Source organism: Branchiostoma belcheri, unplaced genomic scaffold (assembly GCF_001625305.1).
Source record: "Branchiostoma belcheri isolate BF01 breed outbred unplaced genomic scaffold, Haploidv18h27 scaffold8, whole genome shotgun sequence".
In the NCBI taxonomy this organism is placed as follows: Eukaryota; Metazoa; Chordata; class Leptocardii; order Amphioxiformes; family Branchiostomatidae; genus Branchiostoma; species Branchiostoma belcheri.
Window position 1 is genome coordinate 5,119,438 of NW_017804464.1, and position 21,352 is coordinate 5,140,789.

Below are 21,352 nucleotides of genomic sequence, written 5' to 3' on the forward strand. Positions count from 1 at the left end.
TGTAGGAACCTTGTTTTTTTCGGCCCGCCTTTTTTTTTCGCCCGCTCGCATTAGATTTGGAGTCTGCAGAGGATCTCATCCATAAAATTTACTTGCTGTGGCCTTAGGCCACACCGAGCTCCCCCACCTCAGTGAGGCCGGCATCGGATCTGAGGTTGTCAATTGTTGTTGTTCATTAATGTTGTTTATTAACATAGAAAATAAAATTACCCGAGATTACCTTTGCTTAATGCAGAAAGACAGCATGTACAAAATGTGTATATGACGACATCGGTATTCTGCAAACATATGTAGAATACGTTCGCCAAGAATGTTATGTTTTCAGAGGCGATCGTGTGTATGTCTGTGTTTGTGTGTGTCCGTCGATCTGTAAACACGATAACTCGAGAAGGCTTAAAGACTGTCTTGATACTTAGTAGGTTGGTAGGTCTTGATGATTGCCCCCTAGCACCTTGTTATGATACTGCAGCTGAACGTCTGGTTTTGATATCTCATGATCACCTGTTCCAGTCTTTTTTCCTAATCTCCAAGCAGATCCCTCTCGGTGGCAAAAAGACAGTATCAAATTGGCCAGGCAGTATCCATTGGCCAGAGAAGCTCCGCGGCCACCGTTGGTGGAGGTCAGGACAGAAAAAACAAACAAACAACCGGCCATATATAAAATGGTAACGATCATTCCCCCACAACCTCTGCTTGGAGAGTACTTTTTCCCGCCAAGTCACCTTTGTCCTGTAACCTCTGACCCCGACAACAAAGCACCGGCAACATGGCGTCTCTCAGCGAGTCCCTGACGACCAAACTCCCTCCTGTCAAATTTCACTGTAGACAAGACAAGACAAGGCCAAAGAAGCCGCCACAACCTCCTACAGACGACACAGAAGGTGCAGGACCTCCCCGGAAGGTTCAGAGACCAGTTGAAGTTACGGCGTCCCCCGTAATAGTGGATTTTCGGAGACTTTTGCAGAGCTCGAAAAGTTGCATCGATGTGGTACCTGGGGTAAGTCCGCGCTTTTTTACTCAAGAGTAACAACGTTTAAAACATTTATCTAACTATTAGGACTAGAATTGCATAAACTTTACCTAGTATTTTTCCTAATTACTGAAACATGCAAACCAAACCAAAATCCAACCCCCTGTCTAGTCATTTGTTTGACCCAACACCCTACATGTAAATTGTAATCCAGACCGAACCCCCTTGCCTTAAAAAAACCTTATCGCCCATTTCTGAATCTTATACAAAGAGTATAGCGTTTTGCTTTTTTATCCCAGTCTCTTTTTTGAAGTGTAAGAACACAGTCACTCTTTTTGTTCTGAATTGCTCCATTGATGAGTCCACCTTTTGTGTCTTTCACCCCTTTGTAAAAAAATGTTTACAAAAATGTCATCAATTCAGAACATGCTTTTTAAAAAAGTCTTTCCACTATTTGCTTTAAGTTAAGTAAAGGCTTATAGGTGCATGGCACTGGTTACAATCATGTTAGCAGTCAATCAATTTTTTGCACTAATTTGCAGTAACTCTAAATGCAGAAACTTTTGCGGCAGTTTAGAATTTTCACCTCTTAATGTGAATTCCTAACACTGCTATCAGGTGTTTTTAATTGTTCTATTTTACAATTCAGAATTGTTTTGACAGTAAACTCCAAGCACCATGCACACTGCCTTTTCCCTCCTACTGCAAAATACTAGTATTAGGAAAAAAAAAGATGTGTTTCCTGTTCCAGTCCTGAAAAAAATAGGGTTGATATATAGGAAGGGATTATCTTTCTTTTCTTTTTTTTTAAAGACTTTGGCAATCAAATGATTCAAGGGGTTCCTTGCTTATAATACAATACAGTTTAACGAAGTAACAATTGCATGAGGACACTACTTTCGATGCCAGTGTTTAAACTCAAACTCAAAAAGAAAGCTGATGTTTCATCACTAAGGTGTCAGAAAATGTCGATCAGCTAAAAAAATTTATGTCCTTTGCAGGGGTCCACACAAAAAAAAGGCTAAGGTCGACAGTTTTGTCAAGGGTCAGTCGGTAAACAGGAAACACAACATAGTAAAACGTTAAACTTTATTCCAACGCATAGTTTACAGAGAGATCAAATTTTCAGCGACCACTGTCGCCTTCATCAGGATAATTAATGACCAATCACTTCACAACGTGATCTCGCGAGAGTTACGGTTTACAAACATGTGACCTTATTCACACGAGACTTAACTGATACGTGACGTAAGCAATTGATCAAAAGTTCCAGGGAGTTTGTAAAGTTGTGAAGTGATTGGTCATAAATTATCCTGATGAAGGCAACAGTGGTCACTTATAATTTGATCTCTCTGTGAACTGCGTGTTGGAATAAAGTTTAACGTTTTACTATGATTACTATCAACACAGATGAACTTTCATGATAATCTAATTGTTTCCTAGGCCTTATAGAACCCCTTTTCCCAATGGCAGGTCCCAAACAAAGATCTACTACATGCTGTTGTGGCGCTGTACGATGTGTCACTTCCTGACGTCGGAGAGGAATTTCTTTATGCGACCGTCTGTGCCAAGTGGTCCAAGACTATCCTCGTGCTCAGGGACTCAGGAGGTACTTAGGCTCGAGTGGTTTTTGTATGTGCAGGGGTGCCAAGGATCATTAGGATTTTACGGAATTCTTACGAATTTTACTGAATTTTACAAGATACACACAGTTTATCACAAGAAAACATAAAATTATGAATTTTACAGAATTCATATGATCCATTACTTGGAAACATACCATCCTTACTGATTTGGTCACCTACACCCTTATCACCAAATTAGTACCCCGGTAAGGATCGTAGGTTTCTGAGTAAATAAATGGATTGTATGAATTCCGTAAAATTCCTATGTTTCCTTTTCATGAATCGTAACTATGTATTCTGTAAAATTTGTATGGATTCTGTAAAATTCGTATGAATTCCGTAAAATCTGTATGAATACAGTAGTCATACATGGAGACAATATATTTTGTGGTGTCATGAATTCATAGTGGAGAGGTAACTATATAGTAATTTAACAAAAAAAAAATAAAATCATCTCTAAGTTTTCAAGATTTAAATTCTTCTGAGCAATGACTATACCTGGCAAAGCCCATCTTAAATTCAGCTAACGAAAGAGTAGCTGAATTTCTCTGAAAGGGTGTTACATGTATTACCCTGACCAATTAATACAGTCAGCAGATGATATAATGATACCTGTAAAATGTAATATGTGAAAGCTATTTCAATAAAGGACTTTTGCATGTACTGATAATAAGTGATATATTGTTCTGTACGTAGGATATTTTCGTTGTACCCATGTATATTTGTCTGTATATCTACATGTCTTAGACCTTACGAAAGTCGCTGTACTTTTTGATGTGTCAATAAAGTTCTCTCTATATATTATTCTATCCCCTGTAGAAGTAGTAGAGGAGCTGTGTAAGTCACATCCTGTAGGAGGCATCTCGGCCACCAGTAGTACTCAGGACTCAGGCATAGCTGAGGGAGACACCGGGCAGCAGGGTGGGAGGGGGGCAGACCAGAAGAAAGAAGACGAAGACAAGAGAAGATTTGCCGACGTCTTCAGTGACTCAGACTCAAGTGAGGGGTCCAGTAGGTGTGTACTTATTATCTCTTATTATAAATAGCTCTTGAGATTATGATTATGATTATGACATTGATAATTATATTTTTCATTAGACTAAATGGATGAAGATCATATGCTTTCCAATGACAGTAAGCAGTTGATGGTTTTGTATTTGATATCATGGAATAGTTCCCAAATCAGCTATCTAGAATGATGTAAGATCAGGGGTTGAAACCCTTTTTTTGTTGTTCTGCAATGTTTTCTTCTGCGATTCAGAAATACTTTCTGCAAATACACGCTTGCAAGTCTGGACCTAAACCCATGGCATGTACAAAACTACTATAGTGTCAGTAGTAAACACAAAAGCTCTTAAACAATATAATTGCCAAAGCCACTGAACCCCTAGCCTGCTTTTTTTTCAGTCTGCAAAATTGCAGGTAGTGCTTAATTTTTCTTCTGCAATTATATTGCAAATGTCTCTGAAAAATGCAGACTGCAGATGGGTATTTATAACACTGATAATGACAATGACAATGAGCTTTTATTGCATATTCACGCCCAACATGGGCCAAAAGTTAGATAGCTGAGGTACAAGGATAGAAGGAACACTTAGTTACAGGATCTCTTCTCTCTTTTTGAAACATGTATGAACAAATTTACAATATTAGTTTTTCATTTACATTGTGTAGTGCTTGGATGTCATAATATGTTTTAACAGTTACTATTCTATTTTCCGTAAGTATGCATATTTCTGTCCTAATTGAACTAATAAAGGATTTCCGCATGTCAGTGTATAGCAATAATTCTAAAGCAAAATGTGCTTCATCTTCTACACAGTTATCGTTGAAAATTATATATATTTTTAATGAAAGTTATTTATTGTTTAGTGATTCAGATGAGGAGGAAGACTTCTCAGCCGGTGCAGATGACTTTGTTCAGAGAGTACGTGAGCGCAGGCAGCAGCGCAGACTGGGACAGGTCCAACCAGCACAAGGGAACCTGGGCATCGAGTCCAGACTTCTCGCTTGTGCTACATTTGAACGATCCTACTGGTAAGAAGGTCTCCCGTGCTCTTATGCCGAGCGTAGGGTGGTGCTCATCTTCATTTCTGTAACCCTTGGGCGACACACAGTTGTGCAAGGCACTACAGCAGGGGGCTAGTCCGCTGGTAGTGCTGTGTGTTTGACCTCCCCACACTCTCATATGTGCTGAGTGCTAAGAAGAGAAAGACCATTTTTAAAGTCTTTTGTATGACCCGGCTGGGGTTTGAACTCACAACCTCCCGGTTACAAAGCGAGCACTCTACCAATTGAGCTATAATTGCACCGGTAAGATACTGGTAAAATCCTACTGGTGAGTAAAGTAGGGATTCCACTGTGACTGAAGCAAGAGAAACCGTTAAAGCCACATGCAATTATGTAGCATCAGGATGATACAGAATGTCAATTTTATTTCTTTATAAGGCCACACCAATTTAATTTCTTAGTTAACGGATTTTTCTAGAAAAATAATGGAGCGGGCGGGCAAAAAAAAAATAAAAATAAAAACAGGCCTAGGCATCGTATTATGGCCCAAAATGGTACGATAGGAGCCATGAAGTCAACATACCAGGCTGGTTCAAAATTTAAACAATGAATTTGGATCTTTTAATGATACCATTGCATTGAAAGATGGAATTACTGTAACAACTAGGATGAAAAGGTCTGTTTTCAACTGTTCAGGGCAAAATATGAGCATTTTGCAGTTGATTCTGATTTTTATTTTTATTTGCAAATCAGAAAAAAATGAAGCGGCGAATCCGTTAACCAAGAAATTAAATTGGTGTGTCCTAATCATTTATTTGATATATATATTATGTAAGATAAATATCCTTCCCCGTTGCATAGTGCCATACAGAGAGTGGAGAAAAAAGCACAATACGATTTTGTTCAAAAATATGTTTCACACAAGACAAGAGGTTTTGTACTCTTTTTATTTCAGCAAAGGAGAGAAGGTAGTGCAGCTGCACCTGATTGCTGTGAGAAGAAGATATCGCAAGTGGGGCATGGGGAGGTATCTGCTTAAGGTAACACCAATTTTTAATCTATTATTTCTGTTTTGAAATCAAATCTTCAGCATCAAGCTGCATACACACATATTTTACAGTTACTGTATGACCAAGTCTTGTACATTTAACAAATACTCAAATAAGCTTGGATGTACAAATGTTTGGCGTATTGATTCAGACTAATGATTGAATAATTAAGAGCTAACCTAAGATGCAAAACAGTACATACAATGGACAGTACATGTACATACAATGTACGATGTGTTAAGGTAAGACCATTTCTTAATCTATAAAGTTTAAATAGAAGACATATATATTAGACCTTAACCTTACCATGACGTTGGCTGCCTTCTGTAAGGCAACAAGTATTATGTACAAATAAGTATTATGTACATGTACTGTACAAATTATGGAATAAACATCAGAAACATGTTAACATAGACACTATGAAAACAGATTTTAACCTCTGTAGTGTGTACACTGAGGTAATTACATACCAAATGCTTTACCTTTTTTCCAGCAAGTGAAACACCCCCCTATAGTGGGGACCTATGACTACCTCATTGTGCACGCTGACTCCTCCGCTACTGACTTCTTCGAGAGATTCGGCTTTTCTGACGATGTTGTTCTCAACAGTAGATTCAAGTAGGTTCTGCCTAAAGAAAATTTATTAATGCGCTTAATAACTTTAATTGTTTGAAATTACTGTATACTGAAGCACTCTAAAACTAGGTAACATTTGCAAAGCAAATGCGTAATGTTTACATTCGCATGTGGTCTGCTCTGTTAATTCATACTCAAATACATTCATACATATGGTCAGACATGAGTATAAATCCCTCCTACTAAAAATTGCAACATTACGCAACCCGACACTAGGTGCCATGAAGAGAGACGTCAACAAATCATGTCATTGGCCAGGTCAGAAGTCAGTGTTTGGAACAGAAGAAGAAGAGAAGAAGCAAAAACAATATGTTTACCGAAAATGATTTTAAATATAATATTAACTATTCCTTGAATCTTTTATATGAACATTCAATTTGATTTAATATTCAATTCTTTAAAATTTGTTTCAGTGAATTCAACGACCAGTGGACCAACACTACCATGATGTGTTACATCCCACCCTATGCAGGTAGTTTATTTCAAGTTAGAAAAAAATTATTTCTAATTTTATTGTTTGTTTAATTACTCTCTAATACCCATATACATTTGGGTTGTATAACTCTTTTGTATTCTTTGTATTAAGCAGGGCTCGAAATTAATTTGGGAATAGGTGCACTAATGCACTCAACCTAAAAAAGTTGGTTGCACAAAGCACAAAAAATATTTTAGGTGCACCAAATTAGATAAAATAAGTAGAATTCCAGCAAAAACTAATATGTTTATATAAAAGAAAATATACTATAACCAGGGACATAATACAAGAATAATGTCCTTCCTATAACAGTTTACAATGGTCGTATTATTTTTCTGACACTTAAGATGTATATGCTGTATACATATTGTAGAGCCCCTACACCCCAGAGCCCCCTACACCCCAAGCAATATGCTGTATACTACTATACTACCATACAGTCATTTAACATCTTTTCAGACATAAACCTACAAATGTATTTGGGTGCAAATTGGGTGCACAGCTCCAAATTTGGTTGCACTAAGGTGCACATGCACCTAATATTTCGAGCCCTGTTTAAGACATAGTATTAGATATCACAAGTAGATTTAAGGTAGCAGACCTGTATGTGGGTGGTCCAAAATATGATCATGAATATAAATTACTAAAAAAAACTGTTCTACCTTTCTTTCTGCTTGCTCAAGAGGATTTTACACACTTCGGTAAATTTCTAAATATGTTTTCTGAGGAATTGATTTGTACAATAAATAACAGTTATAAGCATATTTACCTTCGCCAAGAAGGTTATGTTTTCAGGGGCGTTCGTGTATGTGTGTGTGTGTGTGTGTGTGTGTGTGTGTGTGTGTCTGTCTGTAAACACGATAACTTGAGAAGGTCTTGATGGATTGTCTCGATACTTGGTAGGTGGGTAGGTCTTGATGAGACCTCAAAATGATTAGATTTTGGGCCACCTGGCGGCTTGTCATGGTACTGCAGCAAAACATCCGGTTTTGATATCTCATGATCCAGACATGCTAGGGTGACGAAATTTGGATGGTAGATAGCTCTTGTGCTGGGGGTGAAGTGACATGAGTTTGAGCCCCCTAGTTGCTTGCTCTAGAACTGCAGGGGGGTTTAATGGACAAATGTTTCAAGGGGGATAACTCAAGAACCGATTGATGGATCATCATGATTTTTGGTATGTAGGTAGCTTAAGTGATGCTTGACATAATGATATTACAATTATGACAAATATGGATGTAATTTGCATAATTAATGAGGAAATTCTATTTATCAGCTGCATTCCATAATAGGAAGTTCAAGCTTGTGACATATGTTATTAAGAATGAGAGAAACACAGGCAGATATGGATTATGCAAATGAAGACTTAATTTGCATAATTAATGAGAAAATATTATAATTGCATAGTGGTAACTGTCTGGAATTTTATACTTGGGGTGTTTGAAAGTTAAGTTAAGGTGAACATAATTAAACATAACTTATTCAAATAAGGGCCTCATTTGCATAATTTATGAGAAAATGTCATCATGGCATTCTTTGTTAAGATAAAACTGTCTTTTGGTGGAGAATATGATCAACAGATATAATTCATGCAATTGAGGATCCTATTTGCATAATTTTGGAGATTAATATATAATTTCTTATAATCATAAAAGCTAACATCATTTGGCGAAGGTATGAGATCGTGGAACTCTAGTAAGATATACTTTTGATATTAGATATTGTAGCGTAAAAACACCACATGATGATAAATTAGTGTACATATGTTGGCTGACATAACTGATATCTGGTTGTAGTCTTTTTTCTTCTTTATGATTTTTGTCAGGTCTGAATGGCATGTCTAGTGATCCGGAGTTGGACCTGAAGGCAATGGAGCTCGAAATCAGGAAACTGTTAGTATGATGATCCTGTTCTCCCCCTCTGTAGAGTGGTAGCATCTGAATGATTCCCATCTGTAGGTGTATGTTGATTTGGATGGAAGATTACATTGTGTGTATTATAGGTGAGATCTACAGTAATTATCAAATTGTGTGTATTATAGGTGAGATCTACAGCATTTATCAAATGAAAGCATATGCTGTATTACCGGTAAATTCTCCCTTTAGCTACATGATAAAAAGTTTTAGAATAATAGTTTGTTGTAGAATGCAAAATTGCACCAATTTAGCTGAATATCCCTTACTCAAAATGTTTCAAAATTTGTATTATGGATGGTTTTATGAATTTTTTTTTTCAAAATTCCTTCTTCCAGGAGAGAGAAGAGTCTGGATGCGTACCAGTGCCAGATGACTTGTGTTATGAGGATAATGCATGAAATTGTTACACTACAAGCAAAGGTACGACCAGACATATTACATATACATGTAAGGCCACACCAATTTAATTTTTTGGTTCACGGATTCGCCCACTTCATGTTTTTCTGATTTGCAAAAAAAACAACAACAACAAACATTTCAGCCTATTGTCAGTTACTAACTGTCCTCACTCACAGCATTGATGTTTTTGAATTAGAGAGCAGACATCCAGTAATCCAAACTATAAGTTCCATGCCTAGAAGTGGTCAGTAGGCCTTGCACTGGCCAAATTTGTTCAAAACAGAATAGTTAATTAACTCATATTCTCTAACTTCCAGGTCAGTGCACAGGGAGATATCATCCACACACTACAGGACAAGAATGACCAGTTACAGATGGACAAAGTGGCACAAGGTATGAATATGATTGTGTGATAATAAATAGGTGGCTTTTCATTAGATTGTGGCACAGCACTGGGATCTGCCAGAGATTCGAACCCAGAACCTTAAGATTCTGAGTAAAAAACCCTTAGTACAAGGCCACTTTTGTACCTTTTGTCAGTTTGGATGGTAACCGCACAGTGAAAGTGATCTCAAGCCAGTTTAGCTCACTGAAGAGCTAATCTTCCACTAGTCGTGACAGAGAAGACAGATGCTATGTACAGTATTTACAGGTTCATTGTACCGGGGAAATTCCCCTAGCTCTTTTTGACAAGCACAATGAACAGTGGACCACGGTTAACGTCCCGTCCGAAGGACTGCGACCCTAAACAGTAGCGTGCATGTCAGGTGAGCGACATCAGCCGGGATTTGAACTCCCAACCTCTTAGTCCAGAGGCAGGATCGCTACCCACTGGACTACGCACCCTACAACCGCACAGTTTTGTTGTCATTCTTCAATTATCTTTGTTAGTAGTGACACATGCCATAAGGATAAAGTGACAGGTTCACAGACAATTACACCAATTCATGCTTGCCTCTTTTTTTCCTTCCTTTTTCTAGATAAGCGGTTTCTTGACTACAAGTTGGGCGTCATGAGAAACATGTACGGAGCTGAAAGTAAACAAGCGGACAGCACAAACCAGAGCACAGGTATGGGGTAGTTTTGAATCTTTTTTTTTTCAGTCCTGTGTTCTGTTGTTAGATGAATATGCTGGTGTTGATGAAATAATGCTCTTAAATTTCTTGGAGTACTGTATCTATTTCAACTAAACCCCCTTGTTCATATTAAGCGTTGCAAATTGGATTCAGAGTTTAAACGCTCCAAGACACTTCCAGGAACCGGCTTGATCTCAAACCACCAGGAAATGGTTTGAGCCAGATTAAGTGCATCACAGTTCACTTTGTATATTGAGCCAGTCATGGGTTGTATACATGTAGCCTGCCACGCCTTGCAGTTGGACACAATTTTAATGACTCACTCATTGCGTGGATTACATGTGAGGTATGTGATGTTACACGAAGTAAGATTTAGATGCTAGCACCCCTTGTACCCTTTGTATTAGTATACATGTAGTTCATGAATAGCAAGGCTCCAAAGGAATTAATGTATAGAGATTCCATCTCTTTCCCATCTGGCCTGGATTGAGCAAACATACTTGTACATTACTAACCCTACTTGCATGTATATATAAAGCAGCTGAGAAATGCAGTGAATCTGTCTGGATATCCTGACCAAACAACGTACAAAGCAACTTGTGACTTGCCTGATTCTGACTTGCAAGGCTTATATATAGTATGAACAGGGCCTGATCCAGTAGTCCGATTTCTGCTGTGATTTCAGGTGTTGAAGACACGTCAGGGTTGAACACGCTGGTGTCAGCTCTAGAGGAGGAGTTAGAGAAGATACAACATGCCCAGAACACAGGTGTCACTGTCGGGGGGCAGGAGACAGTCAGCAAAGGTACGCATGGCTTGAAATACTAGGTGCATGTGCACCTTAGTGCACCCAAATTTGGAGCTGTGCACCCAATTTTTATCTGTGAGTTCATTGGTGTAGGTATTTTTGTACATAATTATCAAATATATGACAGTATACAGGATAATTTTATACTTGGCACCTATATAAGTGTCAGAAAAACTTGTTTAAGATTTTGAAGTTAGTTTCCATATCAGATTCAAGCTCAGTAACATCTGTACTATAATAGTAATTAGGTTTTGTTTTATATGGTGCACCCAAAAACTTTTTTGTGTAACTATTAAAATTTTTCAGGTTGGGTGCACCAGTGCACCTATTCCCAAAAATGAATTTTGAGCCCTGGTGCAGCAACTTCAGACATCACTCAGAAACCCTGTCACACTCTACTGTAGCACTATGTACCAGGGTTCTAGCCAGGATTTTACCTTTAAGTTTGTGTAAATTATAAATCTATGGTGAAGGAATGAACTGTCAATTGATCAGGACGGGGTTCTTGACCCTTTCACCTTGTGGAGCTAGAGTTTTTTACAAAGGGGGGAGGGGGATCCTACTAGTGAGACCAAGACCTCTACAGTTACAATTATAAGGTAAAGCTTGTCATCCAAGACCATTTTATAAATCGTATACAATTTTATCAAGATAATGATATTAATAGGTGTGCTGTCATCCACAATGTACATGACCTTTTGTGTATGTGTGCCTGCTCTCTTTTGACCCCAATGCACCAACTCCAGACAGCAAAAATGCTGTGTCTAAAAAAGAAGTGTAGAAAATAAATTAAGGCTTGTATTTCTAAAAGTTGGACAGTAGTAAGGTAATGCTACAATGTCCTCCCTACAGTATGGATGGCAGACGCCATTGAACAAGCTATCAGCGATATCAACCGCCAAATCTCCACGCTGAAAACGACGGTGTGGCTGGTGTCGCAAACCCCTCCGAGCTCGGGCGACCCCGGTCGCGTGATCCAGGATCTACAGGAGCTAGTCGCGTCCAATCAGCAGTTCTTAAACAACCTGGAGCAGGCCGCCCTCAGTGGAACACAGGTGTCAGACATGCCTCAGGAGCAGGGGACTGTGCAACAGCGCCACCTACATGTATCTCCTGCAGTACCGCCTGCTGCCTCGAAAGCAGCACATGGCAGCAAGCCGTTAACACAACTTACAACAAGCACAGAAATCAGGGGAAAAAAGGGCTCTACATTCATTTCAAATAGCATAAACACTAGGATACCTATGAAAGGTAATGGAAAAAAACACAATGTACAAGAAGCCACTTTGTATTACTAGCAAAGTTACTGATTTTACCCTTTTTTTTACCATAATAGGTTGCCAGATATGAATTCACATTCAATTTGTAACATTTTTTTTCTGTTTCTTGCACTTGTTTGTCTGGAGATGGTGCACTGGGGTTAACTTGTCCACTATTTTGTAAATAGTTCAATTTATACACCACCAGTACAAATGTACATGTACTAATTGTATTGTTAGTTGTGTATGCAGAATTGAATGCATTTTGTTGTCCCTCTATGTAACGTTACATGTAATGCCAAAGGTTGTATAAAATATTGTTTTATTTATTTATTTTATTTGTTTATTTATTTAACCAGGATATACATGTCGCCTATTGGCGTTTTTCAAAGATTCCTGGGAGGATAACCCCAACAAAGCTACATGACATTATAATTATAACAAAAGATTAAAGATGAACTAACAAAGGTCAACTATAAAATAGATAAACTTATCGTGAACAAGACGAAATCGTAAGTAACTCATCAACAATCAAATGAAATAAGGTAACATAGAAGTAATAATAATCGTTCAGATATCAAATCATAATGGTAGATAATCAAAAGGTATGTCAACTTAAAAGTAAATAACTAAAAGTGGAGTTTGCATATCAATGGAATCTGCCTAATTTTTTTTCTTTCAGAAACAGAGGACTTTCTGTCCCAGCTGGCACATACAGCGGAATGGTGGCAGATTGCTGAGGACTTCCGATCAGGAATGAAGAAAGATTCTGATATAGAGGGCACAGTGGAGGTCACAAATATAACACCGGTAAGAACTTCTAACAACTTTTTGTGTTCTTTTCAACATGGAACATGTAGTTTGTAACATTACAGCATCAGTATAGCGTTACCACTAGAACAATTTATAAACCACATATTCAAAAAAATTCATTCTCTATTTGTTGTCAAATTCAACCCATAGTAATTTAGTTAACATTGAGTATAAAATGCCCCGATACCTCAAAACACAGTGAATAACATTAACATCAACAGGATCATTCCAATGCCTTCCTGTCCTATGCAAATGAGGTTTAGACCCCTGTTTTCGCAATGCATTCTGGGGATGGGAAACTCGTGAATTTGTGTCAGGTTTTTCCACATACTGTAGGTGCATTCAGGTACACTGACAAGAAGTTGAAATATGCTGTACACCACAATGTACACTTAAGCTTACATAGCATGTTACATAACAAAATATGCATGGGTGCACAGCTCCAATTTTGTGTTAGCCTGGGTGCCAGACTGTTTCCAGGGCCTACATAGGCCAGTTCCTAAACTCCAGGGCCAATATGCCATTCCTGACATCTGAGAGGGGTGAAGGAGGCTATTTACATGCAGGGCCCATCACCCTTCACTAAAACGCGACGGGAGCCGACATCGTCTACCAGATACCTTTGACCCAGTGTTGACGTCACACTTCAAAGAAGCCACGTGACAAGTCTCACTGGGTCAGTCTACTGAGGAAGACCAGAGTGACTGGTCAAAAGCTCTAGGTGAGAGAATTTTTTGTGTTGGACCAAAAGTTTTAACTTTAATCAAATCCTCATCTTGACTTGCATCTGCAGGCAGATCTGACCCCCTCAGCCCTGGAGAGTTTCCACACCTGGAGACAGAAGTTACAGGACCCCAGCCTGTGTATGAAGCTGTACTTCTGTGGGGGACTGGAACATCCCACATCCAGGATGAAAGAACTCATCAAGTACGGCTTCACTGAACAGGGTGGGTGGATGGTACATATTTATGTTTACCAAAGGAAAACATATTCAGTTAACATTGTTTTTGCTGCGTTTCCTCCTCTTCCATTCCAAACACTGACCTCTGACCTGGTCAATGACCTGATTTGTTGAATGTCTCTCACAATAATAACTGGTGTTGGGTTACATCATGTTGCAAGTTTATAGTAGGAGGGATTTATACTCCTGTCTGACCATAATATTGTATATATGACTGTATTTGAGTAAGAATTCATAGAGCAGACCATATGCGAAGGTTAAAATTATGCATTTGCTTTGCGAATGTTAATTTCTAGTTTTCTTCACTGTGTTTTATGTAGTTATTTGAATACAGTAGACTGACAGGAAGACTGACAGGAATTTAATTCAAAGTTAAATTGGAGGTTAAAATGAACATTTTTTCCGATCCAAAGCTTGGTACTGATTGTCTTCTGAGTTGAGTAAGAAAATTGACTTATATAAGTAGTGCCCCAAGGACAGAACATTAGGGTCTGCAAGGGATGGACATGTGATTCACACTATTGACATCTTCATAATAATTGTGCTAAAAAATTAACATTTCATTTAACTTGACATTGTTATTTCATCATTTGGTGGCAGATTTCAGTCATGGGACTTTTGGAGTTGGCCTGTACTTCTCTAAACACCCGTCCAAGGCGGCAAACTTCTGTCCAGTAAGTGTTGCATTTCACAAATCCTCACATGTCATGCCTGCTGCTTACATGTATGTATGTCCCTTGCATAATGGAGCACGTCGACAGAACGTACTGCACCTGCGTAAACCCGTAATGTATTGTACATAGCACTTCGGCAGAACGTCTCGTATAAGGTTGTATTAGCGCATGTAAGGTTAACATCCCATCTGTAGTTTCCAAATGTTATGTCAAAAAAAATATTTTTCTGCAACAACAGGCAAAATTCTGATGCAACGGTGACCAAAAATCCACCGAAAATCGTAAAAAGTCAGGGTTTTGTGCAGGTGCAGTGCGTTCTGCCGACATGTTGCATATTGGCACATAAGCATTCTGTGCTTCTTGCTGCTTTAGCACTGGCCAACCAATCAAGTTGTTACTTATGTTCAAGAGACAACGTGATTGGTTGGTTACTTTCCCTCCAAGATCACGAAGGGGAAGTCTGATTGGTTGAAAGTTGGTTAGCGCTAACAAAGCAAGAGGGACAGATCACAAGCCGGTACACCAGAGTCGCATATATAAAAGCGACAGGTCTGTTATGACGGATAACTAAACACAGAAATTGTTGGTAGCTTGATTCTTTTCTTTTCTATTTTTAAAGATTGTTCTAACAAGATTCTTTTCTCGTGTCAATCCTTCTTCTCTTTTTTTGTTATGTCCAGCTGGGAAAGATTCTGTTGGCAGAAGTGGTACTTGGGAAGACAGAGTCTGTAGTGAAGAAAAACCACACAAGGTGAGGTCCTGTCAAGTTAGAACTGGAGTTTGGCTGTTTATACCTGAGCATTAGGTCCATTTGCTCCATGTCCTCTGTCATAAAGGTCTAGTGAATAACTCTGTTGTTTTCTGCACTAGCTTTCGTAGTGATCAAACAATACTAAAATGATTGCTGTCTGATATTTACACACAGACACTATACTGTCCTTGTGCTGAATTACAGTTACACTAACACTAACACTCACTGCTGTCCTTGGTGCTCAATGAAGTTAAGAGTAACACTGCTGTCCTTGGTGCTGAATGAAGTTAAGAGTAACACTGCTGTCCTTGGTGCTGAATGAAATTTACACTAACACTGCTGTCCTTGATGCTGAATGAAGTTAAGAATAACACTGTTGTCCTTGGTGCTGAATGAAGTTAAGAGTAACACTGCTGTCCTTGGTGCTGAATGACATTCACACCAACACTGCTGTCCTTGATGCTGAATGAAGTTAAGAGTAACACTGTTGTCCTTGGTGCTGAATGACATTCACACTAACATTGCTGTCCTTGGTGCTGAATGACATTCACACTAACACTGCTGTCCTTGGTGCTGAATGACATTCACACTAACACTGCTGTCCTTGGTGCTGAATGACATTCACACTAACACTGCTGTCCTTGGTGCCGAATGGTACTCACACTAACACTGCTGTCCCCGGTGCGGAATTCCTTGGTGCTTGATGACAGGTGCTGTACCTATCCTACTGTTGAGTCACACAATGTTTCTTATTTTCAGGAGAACACCACCACATGGCTTTGATTCTGTTGTGGTAAGTTACCCCCGCTAAATTTGTTGTAAAAATTCATTCCATAGTGCATTGCAGCGGTAATTTTTTTTCAGTTTGCACGAACAAAATCTTAAAGTTTAACATAAAGCATAAAGAGAAATTTCAACTCTTCTTGCATTAGTTTTACTCATTATCTTTACCTTGTCTGGTTCCAGACACCAGGACGCCTGCTGCCCTCTCCATCTGGTGTTTCCATGGTTACAAACCAGGAGTACCTGGTGTTCCATCCCGACCAGGCAGTACCCGTCTGTCTGATTGAGTACCAGATCGTGGGGCAGTCAGAGACCAACGGACACAAGTAGTGCTGTGTTTTAGTTTGCTGGACCGGTTCCAGACTTGTAAAAATGTTTGGGTCCAAGTCTGTAAAACCTAAAAGTCAAGAACAGATTCCGGATTTATTCCAAAAAAGTACATGTTATATATTACCCCTTTTCTTTCCAAACAACCTAAAACCTTCCACAGATTGCAAAATCTGTGCTGCAAAATGAAGAAATCCTTGCCACTGGGCTTCGTCAAGTGTCGACCTCCATGGTTATGTTATGTGTCCAAAGTTTTGCCCATACAACATTGCAAGGTTGCCAACATGCAATTTTGTATATGTTTCATGGCATATACAAAACATGAATCTAAACCTCTGGACTTGAATCTGGACTTGAACCTAAATATGGGTTTATGTAAACAGAACTAGACACAAGTAACAACATCTATGCAAACAAGGAACTAAAATCATGGATTTTTTTAGTCTAGGCATTGCCAATGGAGTCAACCTTGGGTGTTCATTACATACTAGTATTGTGAATGCTGTACATGTATCATGAATATTCATGTCACCTAGCTCATGAATATTCATATTGTGTAATGACTCATGAATATACATAATATGTCATGACTCATGAATAATCAGTGTGTCATGGCTTATGAATATTTATCATGCTTAATGGTTTGTGAATATTCATAATGTCATGACCTATGAACATTCTAAAGTCTGAACCTTAAAGCATCTTAAAATTTAAAGTAGAGTATGACTACCAATTTAAGTACCAAATTCGATGAAGAGTTTTGTAACAGTGCTACATTCCATATTAATTTGCTGCTTGAAAAAAAAATCTGTACGAGATGGCTTAGTTTGGGCCACACCACTCGATTTAATCTGAAGTGAAAGAATTATAAAATTATAGATGACTCTATTATGCATAGATTCATTAAATATATGTATTTTTACTAGTGCCTTACTAAGGTAGACCAATGTTTGGTCCTAAGATTAGAATCTTGTAAAATTTACATAGTTGACAAAGTCCTTATCAATATACAATGCAATTCTTCTGTGTATTCTATTGTGGAAAAGTAGAGGAAAGGCCAGAGTGAAGTTTTGCAGTGTTAATCGATATTTATAGTCTGTGCAGATTTTGTCAATGTGTAAATTGATACATCATTCCTCCTTGTGAACAAGATGTGTTATACACTGTATCTTGCATTCCAGTAACATTAACTATGCAATGTTCGTAAGTAAAGACACTGATGTACATGTACAGTGTTTAGTTCACTAACTTCTCCAAAAATTAATTAGATTACAATAATGTTTTGTCATTAATGTGCTACAACTAGTATAAGGTCAGCTATCTCAGTTTTGTTTTGGGTTTCTTTGTAATAGATTAGTACATATTAAAGTTTGCCGTTGAAAAGAGATATTATTTTAATTGACCTTAATATCTTTATTGTACAAATATGTGAGTGTAAATGTACCTAATATCACTTTTGAGTATGTTGTAGACTTTTGGTGTAACTATGTGCCTTTGAACCATGGTTACTTGCAACCCTCCCAAAAACGTTGTCAGTCAGAAAAGTGTACTTCTAATATCTTTACCAAAAATCATTGAGTGACCATATCTATCATAGATTTGGATTTTTGTAAAGAAAAGATGTGGCAATAAACAGTTGCATTCACTTGCAAGGAAAATGTTTATTTGTTTCATTATTTGTCAATACCTCTCTAAAGACTATATCAAATTTTACAACATAAGCTTACTATAGTACAGACATTGCAAAAAATATTATAGCACCAGATTTTAGTGTTGTTCCTGAGTATCTTCTAGCTTTAATCATATAAATTCCTCAAAAACTACATAAACCAATACACAACTGACCTAATGCCTTAATCTGTCATTCTCCGAATTTAAGCTGCTTTTTAATCTTCTTAATCTCCGTCTGCATGTCTTTCGCCCTCTTCTTGTACTTCTCGGCGAGTTCCGGGTTCTTTTCCCCAGCGTCCCCAGTGTGATACATGTGTCCCACGTTCGCACACCCCAACATGTGTCCCATCTCACAACTCTTCAGAGAATACTCCAATGCTTTCCCGAAATCCCTATCTATCCCGTCAACCCCCTGTAGGTACAGTGTCCCCAGCCTGAAGCAGCTATCAGGATTGTTGAGTGCGCAGCCTTGTTTGTAGAACTCTGCGGCTTTGGGGAAGTCCTTTTTCTCCACGGCCACCCCGCTCTGGTACATCAGCCCCATGTTGTGACAGCCACTGCTGAACTTCATGTCACACGACTTGTTGAACAGTCGGAAAGCTTCCTGGGGACTTTTCTCCACCTGGCCTGTAGTGGGAAAATACTGTAGTACATGTAATATCCAACAGGTTGTGAAGTCTGTCCCCCAAAAAACTAATACGGCATGCCTAGTCAGCATACCGGTTCACTGGACTTGGATCCGGACTTGTAAGAATGTTTAGGTTCAAGTCCAAAAAAACCTAAAAGTTAAGAACCGAGTCCGGGCTTATTACCATAAAAGACCATTTCACATAACCCTTTTCTTTCCAAACCACCTAAAACCTTCCGTAGATTGCAAAATCTTTGCTGCAAAATGAAGAAAACATTGCCATCGGGCATTGTCAAGTGTTGGCCTCAATGTTATGTGACCAAAGTTTCACCCAGACAACATTGCAAGGTTGCCAACATGCAATTTTGTATATGCCATGGGTTTAGGTCCAGACTTACAAGTCCGGAACTGAACCTAAACCTCTGGACTTGAATCTGGACCTGAACCTAAATGTGGCCCAGATCAAACATCATTCCAACATGAGTGACCTCAGTCTGGAATGAAAGTTTATTGCAAATACATGCCCGAGGGCTAATTGCAGTTACAAACAACATAAGAAAGAAAATACAGTGGTATATGAGACTATATCTACGTCCGTAACATTATAGGGTTAATGCCTTCCAGACCAAACTGGCTGTAGAATGAAAACACCACCCAAACCATTACGGCTACAACTTTTCATAAATTGTACTGAACTGCTGCCATTTCAGAAGGTTCTGTGTATATGCGATGTTCCCACTGAATCAAAACCATTTGTACAATGATTGTTAAAAATAGGAACCTTGTTTTTTTCGGCCCGCCTAGTTTTTTTTTTTGCCCGCTTGCATTAGATTTGGAGTCTGCAGAGGATGTCATCCATAAAATTTTATGTGCTGTGGCCTAACTGAATCAAAGTTGCTAACTGGTATACTAGTACCTCACAAAGAGGTGCAGCAATTCTTGTTCCGCCGCTCATGAGAACCTTTCAGCGTGCCACTAGGTTCTCTTCCAGTTCTCATCAATACACCGTCAACATATACCCGTCTCCAAGTCATTTTACAACAACAGCTTCTTTCCCCGGACTGCAAAATTATGGAACTCTCTTCCAAACAGCTGCTTTCCATCCAATTCCAATCCACAAAGCTTCAAAACAAAGGTCCACCGCCATCTCTTGACATAACTACATTATACTCACTTAAGTACCTCTAGCTCTGTGCCTAGAAGTGGCCAAAAATAATTGGCCTTGCATTGAGCGACACCGTTAAAAAAAAAAAAGTATAGTGACTCACCCCTGCCGACTAAATGGTAGGTCCCCAGTTTGAAGCAGGACTCAGCAAACTGGTTGTTCTCACAGTTAGACTTGAGAACCTTGGCTGCCGCCGTGTAGTCCTTCCTGATCTGCTCATAGAAGTTGGCCAGCCGGTGACAACCTGGGCAGAAAACGTATGTTTTTTTTAGGCCACAGCAACAAGGTTTGGTCACAGAAAGCAAATTTCAACCAGTACCTTGGTTGGATAATTAAAGTTTTCAAAAATCCAAGCTGGTTCGGGCAAGTACATGGTCATTTCTACTTGCCTGAACCAACTTTTCACTTGCCCAAAAATTATATGACATATTTCTATGCATTTTTACTTGCAAAAAGGAAATTATTCTATTCTTAGTACAAAGTGCTTTTATAATGCTAGGTGATTTATTTACCAAAATAAGGGTACTTGGAGACTTGAAATTTTGCATGATTTTGTCCAGGATCAATATAATACCTTTATTTGAAAATTTTCAATTTTGCTCTAATTTCTTAACACATGCACAGCCTCCGAATAAATAATTATGAAAAATATGATATTATATAATGAGAGAAAGAGAAAAAATAAAAAGAAAAGAAAGGGCAAAAAAAAAAAAGAAAAAAGGGACGGCCAATTCCCGTCGGCCTCATCATTTCCCCCGTAGCGGTAATTTCGATAGGCGGGCGAAGGGCTCCTGGGTACCGAAGGGAAACGGCTAACGGCCCGATACTAGTCTGGCTCCCAAGGTAGAACCGCATATGAAAGGATTTTTGCAGTGTGAGGAGGTCACACACAACGCCGTCGTTATGATTCTGTAAAAAAAACTTCTAGTAGGTTATTTATTTTATATCATTATTTTATAATATGTGCTTGATATTCTGTACAAACCATCGTGGAGTTTCTCGTGGTAGCACTGAAACCCAAACTCCGTTTCCAGGTTCCCCAAGTACGCCTCTACTTCCTTCTCGTTCTTCCAGTCGGTCACAAAGGACCCACCCTTGGCCTGCGAGCCGCCCTCTCCCGCAGACATCGTTAAAACGGCTTATTTTGGGGAGAGAAATTAGATCAAGGACAGACTTTTCTGAAGTGTTGCGTAAAACTGCAAGGTGAACCGGTTCGGAACTTCCGGTGTTCGCAAGGTGAAAGGTCAAACTTTTCTGGATTGTAACACTAGAAAAATAGGGGTGTTAATGAATATATTTTGTATTTCACATCCTTTGATTACAGCTCGGAAATTTATAATGTTACACTTTTTGCAA

The 21,352-nt window shown here is 38.7% G+C and overlaps 2 protein-coding genes across 2 annotated transcripts; one reads left to right on the top strand and one right to left on the bottom strand.

Annotated features, from left to right (window-relative positions):
- The first annotated feature begins 751 nt into the window (after nt 1-751).
- On the top strand, nt 752-16,643 carry LOC109486192. Its single transcript, XM_019789907.1, has 19 exons — nt 752-997; nt 2,444-2,579; nt 3,415-3,610; nt 4,468-4,632; nt 5,561-5,645; nt 6,148-6,272; nt 6,704-6,762; nt 8,591-8,657; nt 9,017-9,101; nt 9,398-9,473; nt 10,061-10,150; nt 10,842-10,961; nt 11,817-12,215; nt 12,906-13,033; nt 13,830-13,983; nt 14,598-14,671; nt 15,352-15,422; nt 16,182-16,215; nt 16,389-16,643. The coding sequence occupies exons 1-19, from the start codon at nt 767-769 to the stop codon at nt 16,533-16,535; spliced, it is 2,442 nt and encodes an 813-aa protein (XP_019645466.1). The 5' UTR covers nt 752-766; the 3' UTR covers nt 16,536-16,643.
- A 1,575-nt stretch (nt 16,644-18,218) lies between these two features.
- LOC109486164 (cytochrome c oxidase assembly factor 7-like) lies at nt 18,219-21,217 on the bottom strand. The gene is made up of 3 exons (XM_019789870.1): nt 20,982-21,217; nt 20,100-20,240; nt 18,219-18,830 (listed from the first exon to the last, which is right to left on the bottom strand). Exons 1-3 carry the CDS (start codon nt 21,121-21,123, stop codon nt 18,394-18,396), a joined length of 720 nt encoding a protein of 239 aa, XP_019645429.1. The 5' UTR covers nt 21,124-21,217; the 3' UTR covers nt 18,219-18,393.
- Between the last annotated feature and the right edge of the window lie 135 nt (nt 21,218-21,352).